The sequence below is a fragment of the Solea senegalensis genome, linkage group LG2 (genome assembly GCF_019176455.1).
Source record: "Solea senegalensis isolate Sse05_10M linkage group LG2, IFAPA_SoseM_1, whole genome shotgun sequence".
NCBI lineage: Eukaryota > Metazoa > Chordata > Actinopteri > Pleuronectiformes > Soleidae > Solea > Solea senegalensis.
Window position 1 is genome coordinate 27,149,236 of NC_058022.1, and position 26,962 is coordinate 27,176,197.

General features: G+C 39.8%; 1 protein-coding gene across 3 annotated transcripts in view; it reads right to left on the reverse strand.

The window, feature by feature from the left end:
- Window positions 1-26,962, reverse strand: part of LOC122765048 (interleukin-1 receptor accessory protein-like 1) — a 238,644-nt gene that overhangs the window by 90,997 nt on the left and 120,685 nt on the right. For all 3 annotated transcript variants that reach the window (XM_044019106.1, XM_044019107.1, XM_044019105.1), the window contains 2 exons: window positions 15,194-15,380; window positions 14,826-14,979 (listed from right to left, as the gene is read on the reverse strand). In XM_044019106.1, the coding sequence (XP_043875041.1) occupies window positions 14,826-14,979; window positions 15,194-15,380 (341 nt within the window). The remainder of the gene's footprint in view (window positions 1-14,825; window positions 14,980-15,193; window positions 15,381-26,962) is intronic.

Below are 26,962 nucleotides of genomic sequence, written 5' to 3' on the forward strand. Positions count from 1 at the left end.
CTGGAAGACATAAAAATGGCTTGGATTTTCAGCACCTGTTACGCAGCGAGAAGGAGGGAGGAGAAGACATGGGAGAATTACGGTTTATGAGACAAGTTCTTTTGTCTCAAAAAAATTGGAAATGAAGTGAGATAACGTTGCAATTACGCAGATGTGTAAACCAAAGCTGTGTGCTGTAATTAATCATGATTGCTTTAATTACACTTTGTTTTTGCCTTAATGACGACTAAAAAAGGAGACAAACAGCAGAGGAAAATGTAGAAAATGATGGATCTTTTGCCAAATGACACTCTGCAGATTTACACGAGCTATGTTGAGATTTCACTGCTGTGGATATTAAAAACGCCAATTCTCTCCCTACGGCAAATAAGTTCTGTCTCATTGCAGTTTCCCCAGAACACTGAATAATTTCTCCGCTCTGTCTGTAAAAACTTGCCTTTAAGTCCATTATTTCCCTATTTTCCTATTTTCCATAATCAAAGCCACGTCTGATACAATCTTTTAATTAAGATTTTACAAGTTGCTTCCTCCAGCTAAAAAAATGATTTCTTTTAGTGTTGCCACGTGCTTCAAAAGGACAAATTATACAATATCTTGGCAGATCAGTCATCGTGCACATCTTCGCCACAGTGAGGACTTCTTTTTTACACTGCGCTGCACGACACAGATGACAGTGAGCATCCAACGTGGACAACATGGTGGAACAGGTAACTTGGCAGCTCTTAATTATCATTTCATTATTATCATGTATCATTTTATTTTATGTTTTTACAGCCTAAGGTACATGCTTTTAAAAGGAACAACTGAGAGGTTGTCATGGCAACAGCTGTTTCATCCACATTCACTTTCTAATGTAAGATCACTGCTTACACATGTGCATATCTCTTTTTACATTCATTCAAAGTCATCACTTTTTACTTTGTATTCGAATATATATCTATGTACAGTATATATACATATATATATATATATACATATATATATATATATATATATATACATATATATATATATATACTGTATATATGTATATATATATACATACACATATACATATACCAAAATACATCAAAATATCTACTAGATTAAGTACTATGTTTTTTATTTATTACATTTTATTTTTATTATTTAAATAATTGTGATATGGATGCATTGCACGGTAGCTAAGCCAAGCATGGTTTCTGTAGCACAAACACAAAGGGATTACACGAGTAGACATATAAGCTACATAAAAGCACAAAACAAAAACAATCTCTTCAGCGACCAAGAGACAAAAATCCCACCAAATGAGAAAAGCTGTGTGAGCTTTTCCTGACAAATGTAATGTGTGCGTGAGGAGATTCAAAAAACTGGCAAATATGGCAGCGATAGCGTTTTAAACCGCTCTCATTCAAGGCAAGTGCATAAAAATGTATAAAGCGCTGTCGGGACAATAAACCTCCTGGGACCTCTGGACAACAGTAGAAGTAATACAGCGCAATGAGCTGCCTTTCACCCAACGACCCACAACTGAACGTCCATGAAGTTTGCTGCCAGATATATATATAAAAAAAAAAGGTGAGTCTGCAATCACAGCAGATGCAGTTTGTTTTACAACTGCAACAAAATCCTGCAGCTGCTCCTTTTTGAAATGTCTGTCACAATAACATCGTGTCCTCTAAAAAAAAAAATGGCAGGAGCTCAATCTGGCAGGTGTTTGAAGCAACATTAAACATTTTGTTTCATGATGGAGAAATTAGGTCTGCGTTACAGGTTACCAACACTGCTAACCTATAGCACAATATTCATTCATGTCATTAGCCAGCAGCCATCACTGATACTGACACTGAGAAATGACTTCAGGAAACTGCCCAATGCAAGAAGTAAAACTGATATGCACCTCTTCTGATCTGGAGGCCTCTCAGCATAGTTTCCACATTGATTGCAGCTGTTTATTCACCACCTGTGTTGAATACTTGAAATCTATACTCCACTTCTGGGTTTACTTACAATCGCTGTTTCTCCACAGTCCACAAATACCACCAAACTGCGCTTAAACAAATATGTTTCTTTCTCCTAATGTTCCAGTCAACAAACCGCTCTGATCAAATATTGGCATTCGCCTTTAACTGCCGGGGTTAGATTGGTTGTGTCGGATATTACTGTACCAGATGTTATTGGCTGTAACATCCTGCGGAATATGCACTGAGTATAGCAAAAACCGCTCTGAATTATTCATCAAAGCTGCCTCCAGCATTCCTCTGGAAAAAAATATGATTAAACCTCTGGGCTTTAGCGCTTCCATAAAGAAGGGTATGATCGTCTTTAAAAAATACAAAGCTCTCAAATGGATGTTACATAAGAAAGAACAAATCCCGCGCCGGGCGTATCAGAGGTGGAATAACGTACCCTCACATCTGCCTCCATATGCAGGTAAATCAGAGTTGTATTTATTCCAATTGCAACCTCCATGGTCTCCGACGTGTCACTTTTATAGTGGTATCATATTGCAGTTTTTAAAATTGCATCCTAAATTTATTACACAATTTCTTTAAAGTGTGTGTGTGTGTATGTAAAATATGCTAATACTGTACTAATTCACTTATTTAGATTCACTGCAGCCCCAGCAATCTAATAAACATCCTCACTTCCAGCCCAAGACACATTTAGAATGAATAAACAAGTAAAACAGTTGCCATAGAGGCTTTTTAACAAAACTCCTTGTCGTCCTTTCATTGAACTTGCCAACCAAAGTGACCGACTAACCCGGCCAGCCCTCCAAATAAAACTGTGTCTATTTGACTTGAACGCTATTCCAACCTCCTCCTCCTCCTCCTCCTCCTCCGCTTGTTGCCAGTGACCTGTTTAATTCCAGAGCCGCAGCCATTTCTGCACAGTGGGCTCCTATTGCGGAGCTATGGCGGCCTCCTCCACTCCCCCTCCCCCTCCCCCCTCCTCTCTCCCACTGCCCACCCCCACCCCTCTTCCTTCCTCTCAGCTCTTTCTGCCAGTGGCCCTGCAAATCTCTGGAGGCTGCCAGTGCCAAGCGTTCCAGCTGTTTAAACAGGTCAGTGGTTAGCGTCAGGTGCCAGCGGTGGCTGTGCCATCACATCGCCCCCCCAACCTCCCCCAGAATCTGTGCTGCAAAGCCCAAACTGTACTGGTGGATTTACAGTGAGGGGCATTTCATCGCCTCACCTTCCTTTGTTTCTGGTGTTTGTGTTCAATGATGCTCAATGACAAAGATCAGAGCTGTGTCACAAAATGGTGGACGACCCGTCTGCTCTTTTCATGAGCAAGGATGATCCAGGTAAAATAATGGTGAATGTAGATGAGAGAAAGAAACCTATGCAAGATTTAAGCCTGTGGAAAACTGAGACGTGACCTCTGCCAAATTTAGTAACTCATTACATGGAAGTCATTTTTAAAATTTAAACAAGACATAGAAAGTGTCAAAAACATTAAAGGTTGAAAGACTCTTGACATAATCTCCGGTCCTTCGTTCTAAAAATGTGTCTTTCAACAAGACAGTAATTCATGAAAAATGAAGGACATGACAAGCGTCTAATTTATTTCAGACTTTAAAATATTAAAAGGACTGTTTCCAGTCATAAAGCTCAAAGTTAAAGTCAGGTTTAATGTTTGGATTACAGAGTCATAGTGCAGAGCCGAGAGCATGGGATGTTTTTAACATGGTTTTGATCATAAGGTATGAACAGTCACAGAGTTAAGATGAAGTGAAATTACACGTAATTACAGATAATTATCAGCAGGGTGATGAGGAAATCAAAAGATTATTTTTATATTTTCCAGATCATACAAGAAAATCTGTTATTTAGACATTTTTATTTCCTACAATGCAGAAAATAAACAAGTTCATCTGTTTGGTTCTTCTTAACTTATTGCAATGTGTTTTTATATTATATTGTTTTTTTTTCTCATAACAATGAGATTACTAGGAAACATAAAACACCTGAGGCACAAGCTAAGGAAAGCCTGTGGATAAACTCATTGTCTTTGGGAAAAGTTTGTGAAACAACAAAAACAACGTGACTAAACTTCTTAAAGTAGACATTAAAGATCTTATGGAGAACAGGTTAGCGGGTAAATGCCTCTTTAAACATTCAGCAGTAACATTAGCATTCTTTCGGAACATTGATTGAGTCCACTCGATGCATGTTAATTCCATTTTCTTCTTTTTTTTTTTAGCTTTCTTCTCCGATCCGATGTTCTACCTGAAGATTATTTACCATCTCCAATATAGAGTGAAGCTTTGGCCATACTCTCATAAGCATACAGACGTTAATTGAACACTCTAAATTGTAAGTAAGGCATCATTTCCTGCCATAAAAACACCCTAAACGTTACAAACTGCACCTTTAAAGGTTCACCATAGTTACGCAAATGTCAGGGAATTATATGTCTATGATGTCACTGATGGGGGCACTTAGTACTAATGACAGGTCTGCCCCTACATGTATTGTAAGAAATAGTTCATTGAAATGACTCTCTAATTGTGACTAGCTCCAGATCTGTCACCGACAGAGCTGAGATGGATTAAATCTAACTCTGCGAGACTCAAGAGAGAGAGAGCTGAATATGAATTAAGCATTATCTGAAGAGCATGAGTGACTCCTCTTTGAGAATGTGGGGGTGGCTCATCTCTCACACACACACACACACACACACACACACACACACTTTGCTCTTCTGTCAAATCTCTGCACGCAGCAAACACACTTTGCCCACAGATGCAGCTGACCGGCCACCTCTCTCTCCCAGAACCACTCGTCCACAGGCATTCCAAATCAAAGTTTATTTCCGGTTCTGTTCAGATGATCGGGCAGAACGTGAGTGAGTTCTCGGCTCTGCTGACCTGAGTGATGAGGCTCACCGCTGCGCACAGTGGACAGTGACGCAGACATGTGCAATCCCCAGACCTGGGTTGGGTGGAGTCTTGGACGTGTCCATTTACCCAAAAAAGTGAAAACATCATTTTTGAAACATTATATTCTCTCTCTCAGAGCTGGATCATCACTTTTATGTCACCGCAGTCAATAAACCTCCTGTACATTTGTTCCGGCCCATATATGTGTGGACGATAACTGCTGGTGGTCACTGACGGCTGTATCAGCATCAGATTTTAATTGGCTGCTGTAGCTGTCGAGGACAGCAGGGACCTTCTGATTTGGCCAGACTGTCACCGAGCGAGCTTTAATTGGCGCGTGGAGCAAACACATTAGAGCTCAAGTACTCATGCATGAGCCTCCGTAATTTATTACATAGACACTCCAATCTGAAATGCTGATACGCCATTAAACTTAACATGAATGAGGTCCTGATTGTGTTATGATGCTCTCAAGTGCTAACTGCCTTATGTCTTTTGCCTTTGATATAAATTATTTGTTGATTGTATGGCCAACGCGGAGCACCGTCTCACTTGCCGCGTGGACCGAACATCGAAAAATACACAATTGCAATTCTTCTGACAGATACTGCGTGTAATCAAACTTATAAATAAGTTATAAATTTGTAATAAATTTGAAATGTGCTGGAGCATTACCACATGGACATATGAACGTCAGAATTAAAATGCAAGGAGGAAAATTCAAAGATGTTCAAATTCGAAATCCAAAAGCTTAATTTGTTCCAATGGGACAATTGAAAGACTTTTATAACATAATGACATTTTAAGTATTGTTAGGAAAAGAAAACATTTAAGAACAGATATGTATTGTTTCCAACATGTATGTAGTACATTTTCTAAATTTGCATCAAGCATAGAACAATTAATTTACAATTGCACCTTTTGCAATTTTTTAATCTAACTGAATTGTTACAAATTTTAAATTAGTTAACAGATAATTGTTCAGCACTAGTTGTGACCATTACCTATTGGGATAATTGTGCAAATAAATCACAATATTTATGAATCAATTTAACCACAAAAACCTCTGTGATGGCAACACACTGTCTCTGAACAATCATCTCCTTCACCCACTTGTGAAATTTCCCTCTAAATCTCAATCTTCCCCAACTCAGACTCACATTGTTTACTTAACTTGTACTTTCTCATAAATAAATAAAAAAAAGAAAAACGCAAATATGCCCCGAGTCACAGTTCAGCTCCAGCCTTCCTTTTAAAAACTCCAGCATAAGCCTGCTTTAGAGCCATTAAAATAACTTGTCATGACAGTGTAGCCTGGGAGCAATGCAATCAATTTCCATTACATCAAGGCCCAACTGGGCATCACCACTGAACTAAGTGCTGGTAAGCAATCTCCCTTCTCCAGGGAGGTTTGTGTGATGGCGTCTGTGTGTGTGTGTTTGTGTGACTGTGCAGCATTAAGAGAATGTGATTCAGTGTGTGAAAAAAGCAATGGTGGCGACGTAGTAGGGAGCAGGAGAGAGTTTTCTGCCTAAATAAAAAGCAAGGACTGACAATAATAATGTTTTATTCATGGAGCCTCCATGAAAATCAAATTGTAAATAAACGAACAGAACATTTCCCTCATTAATATCATGTGAAATTGTCGGCAGCTGAACAATTCTGGACTCATCTCTATGTGGTGAATCTCTCCCTGAAGTGATTTAGAATGCACCTTTTGTAAAAGCCCAATCTGCAACTAATTAACATCAGAGTAATTTATGCCACAAAATTGATTTCTGCTCAGACTAAATTATGCAAAAGGCCTGTCCTGTGCGCCGTCCCACTGTCTTATCTCTGTGGTGGAATCAGTGGATTGACACGTGGCTGAAGTGTCCTTGATGGAACACTTTTTCTGCCAACTGTCAGAGATTGCAGAGGCGGGAAAAGATGGCGAGCCTTTGAGGCTAGAGACGTACAGTATCTACTCGTGGCCTTGAGGGGAGTCATGAATATAAAGTCACTAACACTCCTGTATTGATTCTTAAATGCAGCATTACAGTCATGGAAAATCACTTTAACAACTCTTCTAACGGTTTGGATTGAAGTGACAAAGACGCGCGCGTTATTTTTCTACATCTACAACTCGGATCCTCGGCTCTGCACCAGCGTATGGCGGCGTCACATTAACACAAGTTTAGCACTGATTTTCACATCTCGAAATCTGAGGCACTAAGTGAGCGCTAATTAGCAGAGCGCCATTAATTATGTAACACGTCATCTTAATTAGCAATCCCAGATGTACAGTGTGTCAGAGGAGCATTTGTAAGCACAGTGCACTAATTGATAGATACAGTATTTGACAGGATGTATAACATCAGAGAACCGCAAAGGTGACAGGTTTGGGGATCTTGAATGTCTACCCATAGCAATATGAAGGTGTCGAGGGAATATTTAGACGTTTTATGTTAAACATTTGCACGATGACGACGAACGTGTGAAAAAAGGATAAAGATAAAGGGGCACAACTGAGAGAGCCATGTGTCAATTCAGTAACTGGACACTATTATGCTCTTAATCCCAGGTTCATAATCTCAGGGATTTTGTCTTTCTTCTTAAAAAGAGCCAGATCAATGCGTGGCAGCAGAAGCGGCAACACAGACATGAGACCACCTGACCTTTTTTTTTGCATTTTTTACACCATCTGTTCAAACCAGCATCACATCTGTTGCTCGGCTTCACCTGCTCCTCGAAGACCTCGTCTCTTAGGCAAAGCTGTTTCTGTAAACATCCACTCCAAACAGCTCTCAGTTCAGATCTCGAAACAGAGATTTAATAGCATAACACAAAAAAAACTGCACAAATGATAAGTTATTAGGGTAAAGAAGGCTTCAACCATGTCCACCTCACAGCTATTTCAATTGGAATACAGAGTACAGAGGAACATGTGGTGAAAGTCAGTAATATTATTGGTCCAGTAAGTTTAGTTTAACTCAACAACATTTTTAATGCCTTAATCATCCAATCTAGAATCCAGAACGAGTACAATTGCAAAATCACTTAAACGATTTGATAAATGGAGCAGACAGCATTTAGTAACAAGCTTATATAACCAATGTACTGCATAAAAAAGGTACTAATTATGAGTAAATGTCTCAATATCTGGCTGCAACTATAATTGCACAAACAGGATAGTGTTGCTAGGAAAGAAGTTATTTTAAGATGAAGTAAGTAGTGGAATAACAACCATGATGTTCTGATAGATCTATTTATTACAGACTCCACAGGCTTTAAAAAAAAACATGTTTGGCAGCGTGAAATATACAATAAAACACGTTCAGGTGCTTCTTAAGACGGAAACTGTTTATATTTTCGATATGATGAATATCTACACGACATCACGCACCACATGACATATGAAATGTGGGGGAAAAACAATTTCCATATTTCAAGGTAAACGGGTGCATAGCTGGGACTAGCAGCCGTCTTGTAGATGAATTAGTGATTGAATGACTCACTCAATTTTGATTTGACTCCAAAACACTTGCCTGTATGTTAGCACTCTTCCATACATCCTGGCTATCATGTTCTTGTTTTTCATTGCTTATTTTATTGCTATTTGGTATTTACATTTTATATTCTTACTTTTGATCTTTGCTTATTCTCCTCCCAGTTTTTACTTCGCACTTGTTCTTCTGACCCTTTTGCTGTTATAACAGCAGTGTTGAAGTCAAACCTAATTTAATTCAGTCTAATGATAAGTTATTTAACTTGACATTGATTTCTTATTTTGAAGTTAGTAGATACATGAGTAATTACCAGTATCAAAACAAAAACACTGGGGTTTGTTAAGTCTTATTTTACTTCACGTACACAGAGATCATGTTTTTTCACAGATCTCTTATACTCTGAATAAGGTTTAAAAATACCCCATAATTGAATGAATAATGATATGTCCATACAAATACAGTAAATACTGCAGTCCACCATTGCCAGTCACCACATGCTACAAAGACAAAACACCACAGGGAGATAAGACCAATGTTTGCTTAAAACAGCATTTGCGCCCAGAAAGTGCCACCTCATCAAACAAGGGGACGTGGATCAAAGTCATCTCACATTGCTGAGAGCTCGCCAAGTCAAAGTCATTCCTGGAGCTCTTTAGCGCCTATTTGTACATGGGGCTTGTATCTCGGAGGCCAAGGCAAAAGGCAAAAAAACAAAAAAGCCAATGGCAATTATCTGTCACTGTTTCATGGAAGCAAACAATGTAAACAGTGCAGATGACCTCGGGCTACAAAGGGATTCAAACACAGGGAGACAGCTTCCTCTGAGCTCTGTATCTGTGAGTGTTTTTATCTGAGGAATTCATAGTGGAATCATTATGTTGAAGCCTCCCTCTCCCCGCAAGTCTAAAAAACACATTTGACAGTTATACGTGCATTTCAGTAAAATTACAGCCTGTGTTGATGTCCAATAAACACTTCAGTCTGAGGAACACTGCACTCTGATATTTTCTCTCTTGTTTCACCCACTTCCTCCCTGTGCTCCACAATCACATCTCCTGTGTGCTGCTCCTTTGATGGCACCAGCAGGTGGAAGCCCAATGGGATGCTGAGTGTTTAATACAGTACAGCAAACACACAGAGATGCTGACTGATCAGTATGCAGCATAGAGTTGGTAGTGATGGAAGGGGGAATTTGAATATGGGGTCATTGCACAAGACAAGGGTGGTAAGCTATAGCACTGATGGGGGAAAATCTCCTTGATTGACCAATTATTCTGTTATGAGAAGAATAAACCATGTAATATTGATAACCATTTCTGAAATGAGACACGAAAATTGGCAGGTATACCTGGGACTGTTAAACTCCGGTGAACCGGCAGATTATCGATTATCTTGCTTCCTGTTGTGATTTATTTTGACTCCCTTGTCACTGTGCGTGAAATGTGACGTCACAAGCGACGGAATAAAATGAGCTGGAGGAAGATGAGAACGACAGGAGCATCATGGAGCTCAGCGACAAACTTTGTATCTTGTACTTCAGTCATTATTTCGATTGGTCTTTCATTGGATGCTAATAATGAAATGAAAAATATTAAGTGCTGTCCATTACAATCATATATGAATAATAGTTTGGTTAACGGCTGGAAGATAAATGCATGCACCATTATTGCTCCAGAATGTGCATTAATAACAAAAATAAAGACAGTGAAAAAGAAATCAGTGTGTTTATCTGGATTTTCTGTTCCCAATAATTCTGTGTCGATCACAGCCAAAGCCAATAATGAAGTGAATGCCAATTAACAGATGTTTGGACCAGTAGGAATGGATTATGTTGCTATTCTGTTTTTGTAAATACAACTTCTTAAGGTTCTTTGGTGTTTTCCTATTAATTTAGTTACAAAAACATGTCCTATTTGAATGCATGTTAGAAAATATGCTCTCTTTTGTTCTAACAGTTTTTTCAGAGACCATGTAAGTATCATTGACTGTACAATGATGTTTCTGTTTTGTTTTGTTTTGCACCTGTTCACAACAAGCTGGAGTCAATGACGGCGAAGGGGGGAAGCTTTGACCACAAGGCTGACAGGCGAAGGTGGGAGGTATCGGTTGCTTTTGTGTCGTGCAGCCTGCTGCTGGTTCACCATCATGCTGTTGCACTGATGTAAGCAAAGTGAGGTGGAGCCTGAACTTTATTTCAGAGCAAAGTCTTCACATTTAGCCAAGTTTTTATTAGGCTTAAGAAAAAAGAAAGTGTCGATTCATATTTTCTCCTTTTTTTCCTGATACTGTTGCCCATTCCCATAGCAACCAGATGTTTCAGTGACATACTTAATTAATCCAGATGTACTGGGATGCACCCCCAAGTGAGTGCAAGTGAGAACAGCAATCAGTTTCTGAACATGTGAGAGTGTTAAGATCATAATGTATACAGACATTGTGGCACGCATCAGTGGCAATTTCTTGGATGAGACTCCCACAAATATATCTCTAATGGCTTCGACTCAAAGATAAACACAAAAGAAGAAAACGTTCAAGAAGTTAACACAACGCTATGGCTACAATAAATAAACTCCTCACTCCTCCAAGACTCAAAGAGTTGAAAAACACAGTCGGCCCCAGCAGGAGATGATGAATTCAAACCACAGCGGACTCACTGAATAATGACACGCTTCATTTTTATTCATAAGTATGTTCTCTAATAGACTGACAAAATATCAAAGGTAATGATATAAAAAGATGCAAAAATTAATCAAGCACCTGCTGCGTTCACTGTGTATCAAATTCACAAGAAGAAAAGGATTTCTGAATCCATCGAGTGCGTATTCCTCTCTTCTGCAGTGGCACCTTGGCCAGATTAATTATCTTCCATCAATTAAAGGAGCAATTATATTCCAACCTCCTTCATATGCTAATGAGTCAACTCGGAGATTGGAGGGGAAATTGGTAATGGCCACCAAATGGTGCTGGCAGAAGAGAAAGTTTGCAGGATAGAGGAGCGAGAGAGGCAGTGGTGTCATATTAAACAGAGGAGGTAAATTGTTTATTAGTATTAGCAGGAACACAGAAGTGTAATGTTCTCTAAATGAGATCAGAGTGGAAATGGACAAGTGGCATTATTTAAACTGTACCTGTTCACTCACAAGCTGCAACTGAAGCAAATGTCACATTTATTTCCACTCAGCAAAAAACTAAAGTGATTTAGCTGCACACGGAGAACAATAGAAGTATAAAAAATCAATACGTTTCAGCTGTAACAACATTCATCATGCTGACAGGTTTGCATATATTAAAAAACAAAACAATGAAGTCAATATTGAAAGGACAACAAACAAAGTTTAGCCCAAAGCCTTTGATGTCCACAGAGGGACTTAAGTTTGTGTTAATGAACGCGTTTGTCGTCTCATCACTACTGTTGTTGATCTCGAAAAACCTAATCTTACTAATACAGCACTGATATGCAGCCTGATTTACATGAACACGCCAAAGGTTGTTTAAAAAAGTAGCACAGGAGACTTTGAAGTATAATGTATATCTTCTACTATGTCAATATCTCCCAAAAGTTAAATATTATCAGCTGACATCAGAGGTTTACACCTGGTATTAATGTTTGATTTGTTTCTTTTTAAATTCTTTGGACCTTTTCTAGTGTTTGCATGTTTTTATTAACAAAATGCAAATTCGGTAGCTGTATAGAGGAAAGAAATTTGGTTACTTTCATACCATTTTCTCTTTACTCAATAAAAGTCAAGTGTCAGTGTTTCAAGGACACAATCAGACTTCAGACTAGTTTGAAAGACAAAGCAGAGATATATTTTTTTAAATATGATTTGAACAGTTTTTCTTGTTGGTCGGAACTTCTCAGGCTGTTTGTTTATTGCTATGCATCAGCCTCCTCTTCATCATCCAAACGCACCTCGCTGCGTGCCGGTACAAAAACAGAAAAGCAGGTTAACGTCAACAGACCTGGCTCATTAGCAGCACCGACAGTCTACTTTACACACCACAGTTGCTGATACCATGTATATCTGTTTCATCCCTGCTCCTTTAGTCTGTGCTGTTTAATCTAAGACATCAAACGGTACACATTACAAAGACACCATAAAAGCCCAAATTTCATTTAAAAAAGAATGTCGCCTCCAATCACCCAGCGAGGGAGCTCATTATGATTTTAGCTGCACTCATTATCATGGAATTTGACCTTTTGTCCCATTGCACTGCTTTGAGAGAGCCTGAAGGCTGTTGATAAGAGGGTTTTGATGATGAATTTGAATGATCTGTGGGAGGTTGATAATAAAATTAGACAAAGGTTTATATAATACTTAAAAACAAAGTTCTAAAAAATGAAGATCATGTAGGTGGAAAGGTCAGGCCTGAACCATTTGGAGAACACTTCAAACTGTTTTCCTCAACAGGAACGAGCCTAATTCATGAGGCAATTTCAGTAAATTCCATTCGATTTGTTTATTGATAAGTCTGTTATGAAACGTTAAGAGGAGGATTTCTACGAAATTTAAAAAGACGTAGCCTATATGCGCAAAAATGCCTAGTCCATGACAGATCTGGGGTTTTTAATAGCATACATTTTAAGTCTGATTTAAGTCTGATTTAAGATTAAGCAAAAGTTTAGTATTCTTTTAAAAACTTTTCTCCCTATAGAAAGTTTTTAATTTTCAGCTATGTTGCAATGATCTTGTTTAATTGCACATTATTTTCTCACTGGCTGTATATAATGGAGATAAATGGCTGGTAATTTCCTGCAGAACTGAACCCTGGAATGCTTGTAATCATGATTAATTGTGAAAATGAATAATAATTGTATGTTTTACAGACAAAAGTAATGAATAATGAGAATCACTGATTAAACATGAGTCATACAGTGATGCAGAAATGTTTATACATTTGGTGGTGTGAACTAGATACAACTTTTTGTCCTGAAACACTATCCTTTCCCTCATAGAATGTCAGTGACAGCACAGATGAAACCACAGCCGCCGTACACACAAAACAACCACAAACAAAACCCAACAATCCAAAACAGAAATTGCAGAAATCAATGCAAAGCCCAAAGGAAAGAACATCTTCCTTACAGGAAAGAAACAGAGGCACAAATCGGAACAAACACCGGCTTTGAATTCCTGAAGATAAAAGCACTGACATGTTCACACAAAACAATGAGAACTTACATTGCTCTTTGTTGCCTTGAGGCAAAACACACAGTAAAGCCCAGTTCTGAGTTAAACTTATTTGCATCCCAAGTCGTAAATATCCATACGCTACAGCAGCACTTCATGTCCCATCACTATCAGACTAACAGCCAATTTCTGAACAACACTGAATATATTGATGGCGGAAACTGTCTTTAATTTAACCTTCAAAGGAACTTATACCATATCCATCATTCATCCATTATCCTTACAGTACGAGAGCCCTTCACAGTATGCAATGACTGACAGATATGATGTGTGGAAAATCCCACCCAGTCATAAGTAAATGAAAAATGTATTAAAAATGACGCATAACTTCATCAAGCATCTTCCCCCGTTCTGAAGAGACATTAACAGTATTCTCACTGGCTGACATTTTGAGACATTTCGAGTGTGGTGTGATTTACGACTGAACCCAGCCTTAGCGGGAGTCTGTCTTTGTCTCTTTTAAGGGAAGATAAAGTGTAATCAGGTAGCAGTTAACAACCAACAATTTGTCCGACCCTCAAGACCACAAAACACGGTGGCAGCCACACTTAAACGTAACAGCGCCTCCCTCCACTTCCAACCTCTTCACTCCTATGTTTCTCTTCAGTCTGCGTCATTGTGTGTTTCTTTGGAGCCTCACACCACTACAAGAAAACGAGCCAGAGAGAGGAGAAGCTACTGTCATTACACTGTGAAATGTGAGGAATATTTTGTAATGGAGCGAATCTTACAGGACTCTTTGACAAAAGAAAAATAAATAAAAGAGTCTAACGGACTCAAATAGTAAATAAAACAGAAATAGTCATTTAGTCATTATCAACTCTGTGCTGCTGTTTATTGACTGAAAACTAAAGAAAATGTGTGTAATTAAGTTGTAAATCTCTCGATCCACGGTGCCTGCTGCGTCAACCTTGGCTGTGACAGTGGCAGCAGCGAGCGAACTGTCAGCCGCTTCATGTGGAGGCTTAAATATTTCAGCAGCCTTAAGAAAAAGTGCTGAATTGGCTCCGCGTGAGTTCCACCACTTAGCAATTAAAGCAGGTGAGCAGTTGCAAAGACAATCGACAAAAAAGTGCAGGGATCGGCTTTAAAAAGCAGATTTCTTGCAACAACAACCACCAGCCGAGGACATGAGGTACAGAAAAGTGTATGATGAAAACAATGTGTTTTTTTGTTGTTTTTTTTAAATTCACAAAACTGTTTTGTTATGCTTTTGCAGGGAGTGTAGCGCTCTGTAGCTTTAACACTGTGAAGAACTAGAGTCGAACATTTCTTTACCTGTGACTGTCAGCTTCGTCGTTCTCCGCACGACAAAATTCCCGACCTGCAATTCGCACGTGTAATTCCCAATGTCGTCTTCCCGTACATCCTGGATGGACAGAGTGTCCCTCCGTCTTTCTATGGTTTGTCTCCATTGCTTTGGCTTGCATTCCTTCATTCAGAACGGAGAAAACAAGAACACACAAGAGACAAGAAAAATCTGAATAATCCTCCTTTTGTAATGCTGCAAGAGAGGCGACGTTTTCATATTTGAGCTTATCATTAAGCAGAGTGAAGAACAATTTCCTCTGTGACAAAACCATAATGATTCATTATTTAAAACGCAGTCATTATTAGTGCATTACACAAATCAAATAAGAGCTTACCTTGTACCACACAATCTCAGGCTCCACCCCCGGCTGTATATAATCCTCGATACCTGTGCAGGTAATGTCTTTGCTTTTGCTCAGTTCGGCTTTCTCAAAGAACCTCATTTTGGAGTTGTAGCAAAGGTCTGTGTCGTTCTCCGCCACCGTGAGAGACATGGACACCTTCATGCAGTACGTTGAATTCCTGCCGAGACACAACATTTATGAATTTTGAGATGTTTACCATACTCAAAGTATTTTCAGACGCAGAGTTTGTGTGAATCATTCAAGGCAGAGAGAAACAAGAACAGAGAAAAACTTTTATCTGGAAAGCAATTCAATTATTTTGTGTTACAAATTGTGTTGCATGTGTGTCAATATGGAATCATAGTCGCTAATATGATCATTGATCTGGACAATTATAGACATTTTTCATTCCATTATTGCAAGATGAATATACCTCTAAAATATAAAATGGAAAACTGTCCACACACACACACAATACATATTATATGTACAGTGTAAATGTGTGTACAAGAGGCAGGGAGGCGCATGCTAATGTGGAGCGACACCTCTTGAATGTCAACAGAACCTGAAGATTGATTGAGCCTTTTGTTTTCATGTGTTAAGCAGATACAGTGCGAGCTAGCAGAAAATTACTCGCTGCAATTCATGTACTGTAACTGCTCAGGTCATACACATAAAGAACGGAATTTATAACGCAGGGGAACAGAGGTGTAAAATGCAAGATTACTTGTAATCTTTGGAGGCTGCATGCTTCCCTGGGCTCAAAGATACTGATGAGCATTCAGCCATGATGGAATAAACATTTCATTTTCTTTCTGCTTGGTACATATCGGTGTATCCCTGCAGTGATTTGTGATGCTCTGGTCTGTTTAAACTAGTCTGGGCTGTGGATCAGAGTGACGCGCCACAGCCACATGAGAGGGAGGCACAGCTGCAAAGCTTTTACAGCAATGCTGTTTGGGTCATTAATGAAATGGCGATTTGGAGATTGAATCTGCTGCTTGAATAATTCTTAACAGAACATGGGAATCAATGAACGCATTGATTCACGGTGAATGTTGTGCCGTTTGAAAGAGAGGAACTGAAGCAAAGGTCCGTGATGATCAATGAATTCAATGAGAGCAACTTTTCTTTGCCCAAACTGGCTAATAAGACTGTCACAACTGACAAGTGCTGCAGCACGCCTGCAGTAAATCCCTTCTGGTTAAAAGACCAAACAAATTGGCAGTGTTTAGCAAAATCTTATTGCTAATTTTCCAACTAAAGCTGGTTACACAAATTGAGCTGAACCAACAAACAATTACAACCATGTTAAATCCTCACATAATTGCACAGTATTAGCTGCTTCGTGGATTAGCACAACACATGCTGGTCTTCGCTACAGGGTCGAAAACAAACAATGCCTCGCCCTTCGAACTGGGCAGTGCAGTGTGTGTGTGCACAGCGTGTGTGCGGCAAGTGTGCCGTTTTCATGAAGGTGGGATGCAAATGTGACATGATGTGGAGATTATCCCAGACAACTTCTACCAGATGGACACCTGTGCAAATGAGATCCCATGGGTGTGCTCTCCTCCCTGTTAAATATTCTGGCCAGCGCTGATAAAACTCGCCTGCTGGTGGAAGAGAGAGAGATTCTGTCATCCACTCCGCATGAGTGATCGATGGTGTGGGCCAACACTTTGTCCTACAGTGTCTTTCCAACACTTCACATCCATCACAATGCCTTTTGGTGATCTCCTGGCTATTCACTAAGCAGGTATGGCGGATCATGAAACCCATCCGAAGATATGCGCTGAAAAGCGATCCTGCTACGGCTGCTCCTCCTGAGACTTAACCCCATGCTACGTACACATTCAATACTCAACCAGTAATAACAAGTAGGGTGATGCCACGGAATTAATGGAAGAGAATGTCTGTCAAATGTGTCATATTGAAGGGGATGTGCAATGTCAAGACACTGATACATAGCATCCTGCATACATCAACAGAGAAATGTCAGGATGACAGCTATACCGTATACGACTGGAGGGCTGGCAGCTGCAATATGCAGCCAACGCAGTGAAATTATAGGCAGTGGTCAGAGTTAAGCAGACCGCTGACAGGATTATGACCGACACACCATATGGCTGATACATACATTCATGTAGGCAGTCATTGCATCTCCCACAGTTTTTCCTACCTGCCCTTAAACTCAGTAAGCGTTCAGATATTAAATAAGAGGAGGCAGAATTGATTGGGAAAAATCTCCTGAGAGTCGGCGGCACCTGTGGGAAAATTAATGAACTAACTTAATGAGTATCTTAATTAAACCAACTCCTCCGTAATAGAAATTAGATAGCGGAGTAACCACTGATCATTCATTAGAGCTTATGCTCCACTAATTCTTGGAGAATTGTCCCAGTGTAAAGGCGATGTCACAAGGTGAAAGGACGTAATGCATAAAAGATTTCATGATTCAAAGTGTTTTGCAACAAAAAAAGAGCTATAAATATAAAAAAGTTTAAAATGCTTTCGATTTACATTTTTTCAAAAGTTTGTTCTGAAAAGGTTGTCATTTTTAATAAGGCAACATCCAAATGGTGTCAGGAGCATTCATAAAAAAGTTAGAACAAACTTTATCACTGAAGCATTGTTTAAAAAAACACAGAAATAGCCTGAACAGAGAGGCTGCTAACATCTGCCACCACTTTTTATATTCAGATTTTGTTTTTACAGCATACAGTTTTGTAATTGAGCATGTAAAATAATTTCAATCCTTTATTTTAGCTAATTGCTAATTCTTTAAATAAACTGTCATTTTTAAGAAGTTTTTTCACATTTGTCTTCCCTTTTCTCATTTTATGTTTTTAAACAGTATTTTTTTAAAAATGTGTTGTGCGTGGTATATTTTGACTTTGTATTGATTTCTTACAATTCTGGCTCTTTATTGTTTTTAAATGTTTTTAAACATCACCTCAAGTTTTCCTTTGCATATGAAAAGTACTTCATGAATAAAACTGTGTTTGCTCATTTTTTATCTATGGAGATTTTTAGTTTATTCCCATCTTGATTTTTTTGGATAATCCGAACAAGTTTGTGGAAGTGAAAATTCCTCTGAAACTGTATTATTCTGCTTGTTACCATGTTGCATTAGCATAATACTTAAGTCGGGATCACAATGTCAGCCGAGTCTATGTCAGGATGTAAAAGGACAGATGTAAAAGTTGCCAAGATTTTTTCCTGAGAGAGCATATCAGACCGATAATGCAGCCAGGCATGATTTGAAGTGATCACTTAGGAGACAGATGAAGCAATGGCTTTAGACAGGCGGGGAAAAAAGGAGCGACATCCAATAATGGCTGAGACCCAGACAGGTCTGAGTCCAACCTGGCACAAGACAAAGTAAAGGCTGAGAGGGGAGAAAGTTTTTTGGATACTGAGCTTAGAGACTGAAATTAGACTGAAGTATTACAATGTCAACATACATTAAAAGGTCTGCTGCTGTGTCACTGTCCTTTACAGCAGTGTTGTACCACCTTACCTGTCCATGCCAATCCAAGATTATCCCAGATAGGACTGGCCCACTTATCTTAAATCAGTGTTTTATGATCCCTGTTTTATTTATGGCTGGAGCGAAGGTCACAGTCAGCTGTGGGGAGACTGGGTCTCCTACCTGTATCACTCGCTCATAACTCACCTGTCATCTCCTGCACCAAGCCTGGGATGATTAAGCACCACTGCTCCCTAAATCTGAGTGTGGGCCAATGCACTCCTACTTAGCCCCTGTCTGAGAGTGTGGCACTTGTCTGCCATGCTGGAACAACCACCCCTCCTGCCTTATGAACAATGTTTGTCTCCCTGCCTTTCTCTGGACATGGTTCGTCTCTGTCTCTGCCTCCACTCGTCCTTTTCTCTCTCCAGTCGTGTAGAACAAATAGCTCTGCAGGAAATTCAGTTTCTACACTGCACCTGTCCTGACGCATACAGTATGAACTTGGAAATAATGGGAAATACACTCACTTATCAGCCTATTACATGGCATAAACTCAATGCATTTCGGCATGTCAATACTGAAAGGATGCACTGCTGGAGTTCAAACTTCAGAAAAACGAAGAGAGATTATTTAAGTGACTTTGAAAACGGCATGGTTGCTGCTGCCAGATGGGCTGGTCTGTGCATTTCAGAAAGTGCTGATCTTCTGGGATTTTCACAAACAACCATCTCTAGGGTAAACAGTGAATAGGGCTGTCGAAAGAAATTGATACTCTGATGCTAATCGATACCAACAGTGCCTCTTGTGTGACATTAACAGACAGTGGTATCTAAAAGGATAACCCAATTGTTGCTATTACATAAAGGGTGAGTCAGCGGATTTGTTTGTTATTTTGCCATTTTTGGTGGACAACCAGCAAATATTTCAGCACATTGCTTTTCAGATGATTTAGTGTCCTGATTGTCTGCTCAGGAGGACAGTCGATTTTCACAGCAAAAACAACAACTGTCCTTTCTCTGATTGGCCAAGAGGGCATTCAAAATGGATCTAAGGCCATGTTGCACTACCTGCGCCCCCTGCTGGACCACATGGAAATGATTTCAAAAGGTCTGATGTTCTTCCAGCAGGCACAGCAGCAGATGTCTACGGTGACAGGTGTCTTGTGCACCCAATAAAGTGGTCTATAAGTTTACATTAATACAGCAGGGATTGATTCTTTGACTTGATTGTAGACAATGGGTGTCTCTCAAAATCTGTTTACCTGCATCTATCATGTGTATGTGGTGTACCTGGGCTATGCCGGTGTGTTCACGCTTTAGACCCAAACACACATTGAGATCAGGGTCTTTGAGTCCTCTGAATATGTAATAGGAGACAGTCGTGAAGAGTGTTGGCCCCAGTGTTGCCTCCTGACCTCTTCACAGCATATGAGCATATATAGCATAGCAATATAGCAGTCTGATTTCATTACAAGCACATACCATTTGTCACCATTTTATTCGCCTCTAATGCCATCATGATTTTATTCATTGGTCTCCAGGCCTTCTGGGTGTATGTATGAGCAACATACTGCTCTGCATATTATAGCCGCAAAGTTGGTACCAGAATGAGGTGGAGCTGTAAAAATATACAGTGGTAAATAGACTGCCCTGCCACAGGAAAAAAAGTCATATAGTCTAATATTTCACTTAGTGTCTACAGTACAAGCCTGTGGAGGCAGTGTTATGATCTGGAGCTGCCTCGGTCTGTCAGGCCACGGTTCAGCAAAATGATGTGTGAGAAAGAGCAGTCCAAGTCTTCCATCATAAATACAAGATCTTGGTGCAAAATCAAATTAAATTAAATGTGACAGTGCATAAGCTTGCTGAAAGAGATCCATGTTGTAATCAAGCTAACAGCAGTTCGATAAAAATATTCAAGTGTGTGACTTTTTTGCCAGACAGCGTATTATTACCCTTTTGGACAAATAAAGCAGTGTCTCCAGGAGACATTGTTGAGAAATTTCCTGCGCAGCTGTGCAAGACATAACATAGGCAATTTTAAGAACAGGGTCATCCCTTTCTATTCATTCACTGACTTATCTTGTGGGGATCTCAGCTGAAACTGGGTAAAAGGCAGTATACCACCAGGACTGGTCACCAGTCCTGGCCAGACGGATACAGATAAACAATCAGAGCTACATGTCTGTGCAGAGCATGAAAGCTCCATACAGAAATACCACTGCACTTTACTGTATTTAGCTTAAAAAATAAATAAAAAAAATGAATAATATACATATACCTACGGGCTAATTTTTCAGTTTAAACATAATGCATACACGAGCACTTATTATATATATATATGTATACGTATATATGTATACGTATATATGTATACGTATATATATATATATATATATACACTGTATATATATATACTGTATACATATATACATATATATATGTTAGCCCGTATACACTACGGGCTAATTTTTCAGTTTATTCATAATGCATACATGATGCATACATGAGTACTTATATATATATACATATATATATATATATATATATGAATATAAATATAAATATATATATATATAGTACTAAAAATACCAATAATAGTTTCCCCCAGTTTTGGAGCAGACGAGCTAACACTGTGCAGAGCAGTCTTGCCACAAAACAGGTGTACAGTACAAAAGATTGTTCAAGGTATTGGCAGACCACAGTCTGTGTTTATGGTGTTTTATATTGTGCCTGAAGAATACAGAAGAAAAGGGAATAATAAGTTGCTGATTGCTGATTTGGATGCAGAGCTTGCACTCAGGTGGCAGATTATTCGTTACGCTACGTTAGTTAAAACTAATGCTGTCTAATGTAAAAGGCTTGCAATAAATCTTTCCTCATAAATGTTATAGTGTTCAGCCATTGTTGACATTGATGCAAAGAGGTGTTGATAATAATTTGAATTGAAGTGTGCTGTTACTGCACTGCTGGGAGGTTTTTCTGCTATTGATATAAATTGTGGTGGATAAATGAATAAAACAATTTAACAGCAGCACTACAAGCTGCACCCTAGAGTTAAATCAATCACCATCATTATGGTTTTTGCTGTATTAGTTTAGCTACATTAATACATTTGCTTTTAAAGCACAGATGATTGGTACAGACACTAGGTTTGATTGTGATAACACCTTGTCAAATCTTTTACAACAAACAGTATCACTAACAATTAAATGAGCTATTCCAGTTTGATGAAATTATAATTAAGTTTTCGGTCTCAAGCCTCAGTCTATTATACTCTCACCCTGAAGATTCTGGCGAGCTGTGAGTTCTCTCCTCTGTAGCACTTTGACTGACAGCTGTGGTACTGCAGATATCTTGCTTGGAGCTGCACTGTTCAAAATCCTGAGGGGAAAGACGGGTGGGGGTGGTTGGGTGAAGGGGGAAGTTGGCTCTGGAGCCAAAGTGATTGTGCTTGGAGAACGGCATTTCTGACATTTGTCTGGCAGATAAAAACCACCATCAGATATGAGGAAGAGAAGGTCAGTGTCTCTGCCATCAGATAGCAATAGTTTGGCATCTTGTTTGATGACTTCTTCAGCTCGGGGGGCCAAGAGGCTGCACATACAGTACGTATGTGCAGCCTCTGCTAAGAATGCAGTTGATGATATCAAAGTATTTGGGGAGATATTTTAGTGTGTAAAATCCAAATTGAAAAAGGTGGAAGCCGAGTTTGAGTGCTGCATGTGTGGGTGAGATTGATAATAAATTGAAGAAAGACGAAATAAAAACTGGTCATATATGACCTTCCGCTGGATCGTTCTGGGGATTAATGCAGACTGTGGCAGCTGATTTTACTCAATAGGTCTCTCATAATATAATCTCTGGAAACAACTTTCTCTACCGCTGCTCCTCGAAGCCAGGATCCATTTAAGCTCTAGCTTAATCAAATGGAATCGGGCATGGGACAAATGACCAATCAGAGGGAGCATAAGGGCCATGCAGCAAAATTGGTTGAGACTCTAATGCATGCAAACAGTGGATAAAACTTATATTCCAATTTCTACAAAGACAGCCCTCTGTATTGTATACATATTTATCAAAATAAGCACGTATGGAGCTGCATGTTGGCGGCTTTAACTGCTTCACTGAAAGACTACAGGCAATTTCCATCCTGCATGACACAATGTTCTGCTTTTAATTTGACACATGGTCAAAAATCCCATAAAATGTGTTACAGTTTATGGGATTTTATCAATATTTGTTTGCAATATTTGTATGGATTCATTTAAAGGCGACACAGAATGCTTGTATCACACATATATGTTAGTTATGGAGGTCTACTTACATATATTAACTTGTTTTCATGGTTACAAACCTCCTAATCGCTGCAAACGAGCCGATCAAAATATCTCCTCACTGACGCTCTCGTCAGCCGCGCTGTTTCAGACCAAAACCACACCCCCAGAACGTGGACTGTGTTGTGATTGGCCAGCCAACGAGAGCTTTCCTACTGTCCTGTGCTTGGCCAGGTACCTGGAAGTGACGTAATTGGTAGGCCAGTTCTCAGATACACAGCTCCCCCTCTGAGCTGTGGGAGCACGGTGAATGCTCTGCATCTCAGCAGCTACAACGAGAGTAGTTCTTCTTCTTCTGCGGTTGAATGTATTTAATTGCAACCGGATGTGCCCGGACTAGTGCCCGCACCAGGAGGCGTTATGGTGGTGAGAGAAGTGGTCAGGATTTCTGATGACGACATCAAATTAAGGAAGTGCCGATCCGCTTCGCAGAACCCAAGAAAACAATACAACACTATTTTCTCAGCAGTGGCTGAACTGTTTGTTCTGAAAACTTTAGGGTTTCATAAACGAGGTAATGACGCAGATACACACACAAACGCAACGTTCATTGGAGCTTCCGGTCTATGTGGCCTTTAAATTACATTTTAAAATACATTTTGGTAACTGTGTGAGGCCTTACTTCAATGCAATTATAGAATGTAGAATGTGAAATAGGGGAGGGAAAAAAAGCAAAGAAGAAAAACAAAAGTAGCACATGCCCCTGACATAATTCCATGTGTGCACTTTTCTCCCACTCTACCATTTTAACATCAGGTTTTCACAGTATCTATCTGGCCACCTTCACACTGGCACCTCACAGCTGAATAAGGCATAGTGTGAAAGGTGGACTGAACCCCAGCAGTAGCCCATACATCATCAGACAATGGCTGCTGGAAAACAGCCCCGGCTACAGCACACAGAGCCGACTAAAAGCCTGTCCAAACATTGCCTCCACAAAGCAGTCTCTCAGGTGTAAAGAATACTGAATATAGGTGAACATCATCAATGTTCTGTGGCAGGTGGTTACAGCAACTTGGCAAATTCATATCACACAATGAACTTAAAAAAAAACAAAAAAAAAAACACCTGGGCACTACGAATAACTGCTGCCAGTGATGGCATCAACTCTCTCATGAGTAAACTTCTTGAAGGAGTCGTGTGAAATTATTCTTTTTAGCTGAACTCTGATTCAAAGTTTTTTTTGTTGTTGTCAACATGAATCATGTCGACTTTTCTAAACTTTCGAAGAAGCACTCAGATTTTAGGAAATCATGTACGAACACCAGCAGGTAAATTATGTTGATTTGATATGTTCTTTGGTTTATAGAAAAATACACACCAATAAAAAATTACATTTCTATTCACATGTAATGGACATTTTACCAATGGTTAACATTTTACCCTGGGCTGCAAATGAATAATATACATAATGACATATTCTCTGGGTCAGGAAAGCAAAGCTGATGTAGAAGTGCCTGTATTTTCTAGAATGGCAATCAGGGGGCAACTGATTTGTAAGTAAGTCAATGAGAAAATGCTTCTCTAAAATGTTTTCTGTGAATTATATTCCCATTTAGCGTCAAAAAGACCACCTTAAAGGCGGGTATGCTGTAGGGCGTGGGTACAGTGTGATTGACAGCTGATTTCTCACTATAATGTTCCCCTTGCTTCTTCCCCAGCAACACCCTCTCCTCTTTCTTTTATTCTAGCATAGGACAAACTACGAAACTCATGATCCATGCTTCAATAACTTCAGATTTATTGATAAAATGTTGAAAAATGACTATAATAGTAAAGTAAAGAGACAAGGTTGTAAAATAACTAAAAATTGTATGTGAAATTCTTTGTACGTTATCTTGACCTTTTGCAAATGACATGGCAGAATAATCTCTGCTATTTGTTAACATTATTGATTCCGAACTCATCGATATGTGCCTTGACACGGCACAGGACTTAACTATAAACTCTGTTAACGTACATCCATCAAGGTGTCCCTGTTATAGCACTCGTCTGCAAAGCTTTTGCACAGAGCCACCGCTAACCAACTGTCTCTTGCCAGGTAGCTTTATAAAACAAACACAATCCTTAAATTATAAATCATCCACAGGCCGTGGCAGCACAAGCCGTCTCTGCTGCTCCTTAGTCCAGTGTCTCGCATTGGCTTTGACAGCTGGGCTGGATCAATTGGACAGGCTCTGACTCGGGCTGAATGACAGAGTGTTCCAGACGGCCCATTCTGACTGTCACTTCCCTGAGAGATCACCAGCCACTCCTGCCTACGAATACTAATACAGTCGACGTGGCTGCGGTGTGGGAATGCTTTTTAATGCATGTATGAGCTCTCGGTGTGCATGAGTATGCACAGGTGCCAGGTGAGGTGCACTCGCAGCGGTAACTCAGGCAAATGGACGTGCATGCACAGGGACGCACACTCACTCCTTTGTTATCTTCCCCTCCCGTTGTCCTCTGACGGTGACAGTCCAGTCCTGGCAGGGCATGCAGGAAACCCATTAATAAGCCTGGGACAGTGGCAGCCTGCCAACACCGGTGAACAGGGTCAGAGGTGAGACATTAGCTAACTGCCAAGAAGTGGGATCCTCCTGGTGTTGCTACATCTGTCCTTAATCTGACACTGTAATCCCTGCACTTTCCACAGCGATCGATGCATTGTGTGTGGGTGTGTTTGATGAGGAAACCCTTGGGTTTTAAAGCTTGTTTCTGCCAGTTTGTGTGTTAAAAAGTGTCTATATGTGTGTTAATTTAAAGCCACTCAAGACACAGTATGGCATTTGAAGCAGCAGTGTGTTACTTTTGATGATTTTTGATGATGTTGATTATTTTGCAGAGAGCTAACAGTGACTGAGCTGTGCACTGAAAAATAAAATCGAATTTAATGACCTCCCACTTGTGCCTTGTGACATTTCTGCCAGTTTTTAAGCCGTTATTCCTCAAATTCAAACAAGCCATGATGTGGATTAATGTCGTAAACACATTAAAACCTTAATGAGAACTGAAGCAATTAAAATCTGAACACACACACACATACATTTTATTGTCAGGACCACCTGTCACAGACAGAAACTGACAAGGTCCATCTCGTCTGATCAGTCCTGAGACCTAAATCATACCTTTTATAGCTATGAGCATTTGTGACACTGTCCCGTTATCTCTCACACCTGCAGGCTCTTCTCATGTCATGGATATTGTCGTGCAATGTGATTGTTGGTCATGTTCAAATCTCAGACACAGAAGACCCGGGTGATCATGCTTAGTTCGTCTTTGTCTGCATGAATTTTGGCAGCAATGCAAATTCTGGCCTCAATTCTAGCAGACCTGCTTTCATCTTCTGGCTGTTACAACCCCATTTCAACATCACTTCTTCTAACTTAATTTTTTTTCCATGTGATTTATAATCATTCACTCGTCATTGGGTTTGAATAGTGTTGTTGTTGTTTTCTTCTTCCTATGAATTGTTTGGTTTCCAGCAGGTCTGTGACTTTAGGGAGGACATTACAACCATTGGCAAAGGGAATAGTGTTAATCGCCTTTGTTTTAGTGGGATCGCTAGGGTAAAAAACAAACAAACAATCACAGGTGAAAATCCAGCAAATTTGATTGTGAAGGAGGCTATAGATGCAAACCCACCACCAGCGAATCTCCCCCTTTTTTCCATGTTCTTCACCGTGGCAGCTTTTCCTCTATTGTGTCTGCTGTGAGTGAATTAGCAACTCTGTCATGCTAATTGGCTTAGAGACACACTGGCAGCAGTGCTGGGGAGTTAGCGGTATCCTCCAAGTACCAGGGTGGCCCATTTGTGTTCTGTGTTTGTTTTCTGTCACTCTACAGTAAGCGGCCCACTCCACAGCCGCAGATGTTTTTGCTCTGCGTACGACAGAGCTCCTGGGGGTAAAACATCTGAAACAGCTGAGTGCTGACCTGGATTTGACACAGTTGGCAGTGATCACCTCCT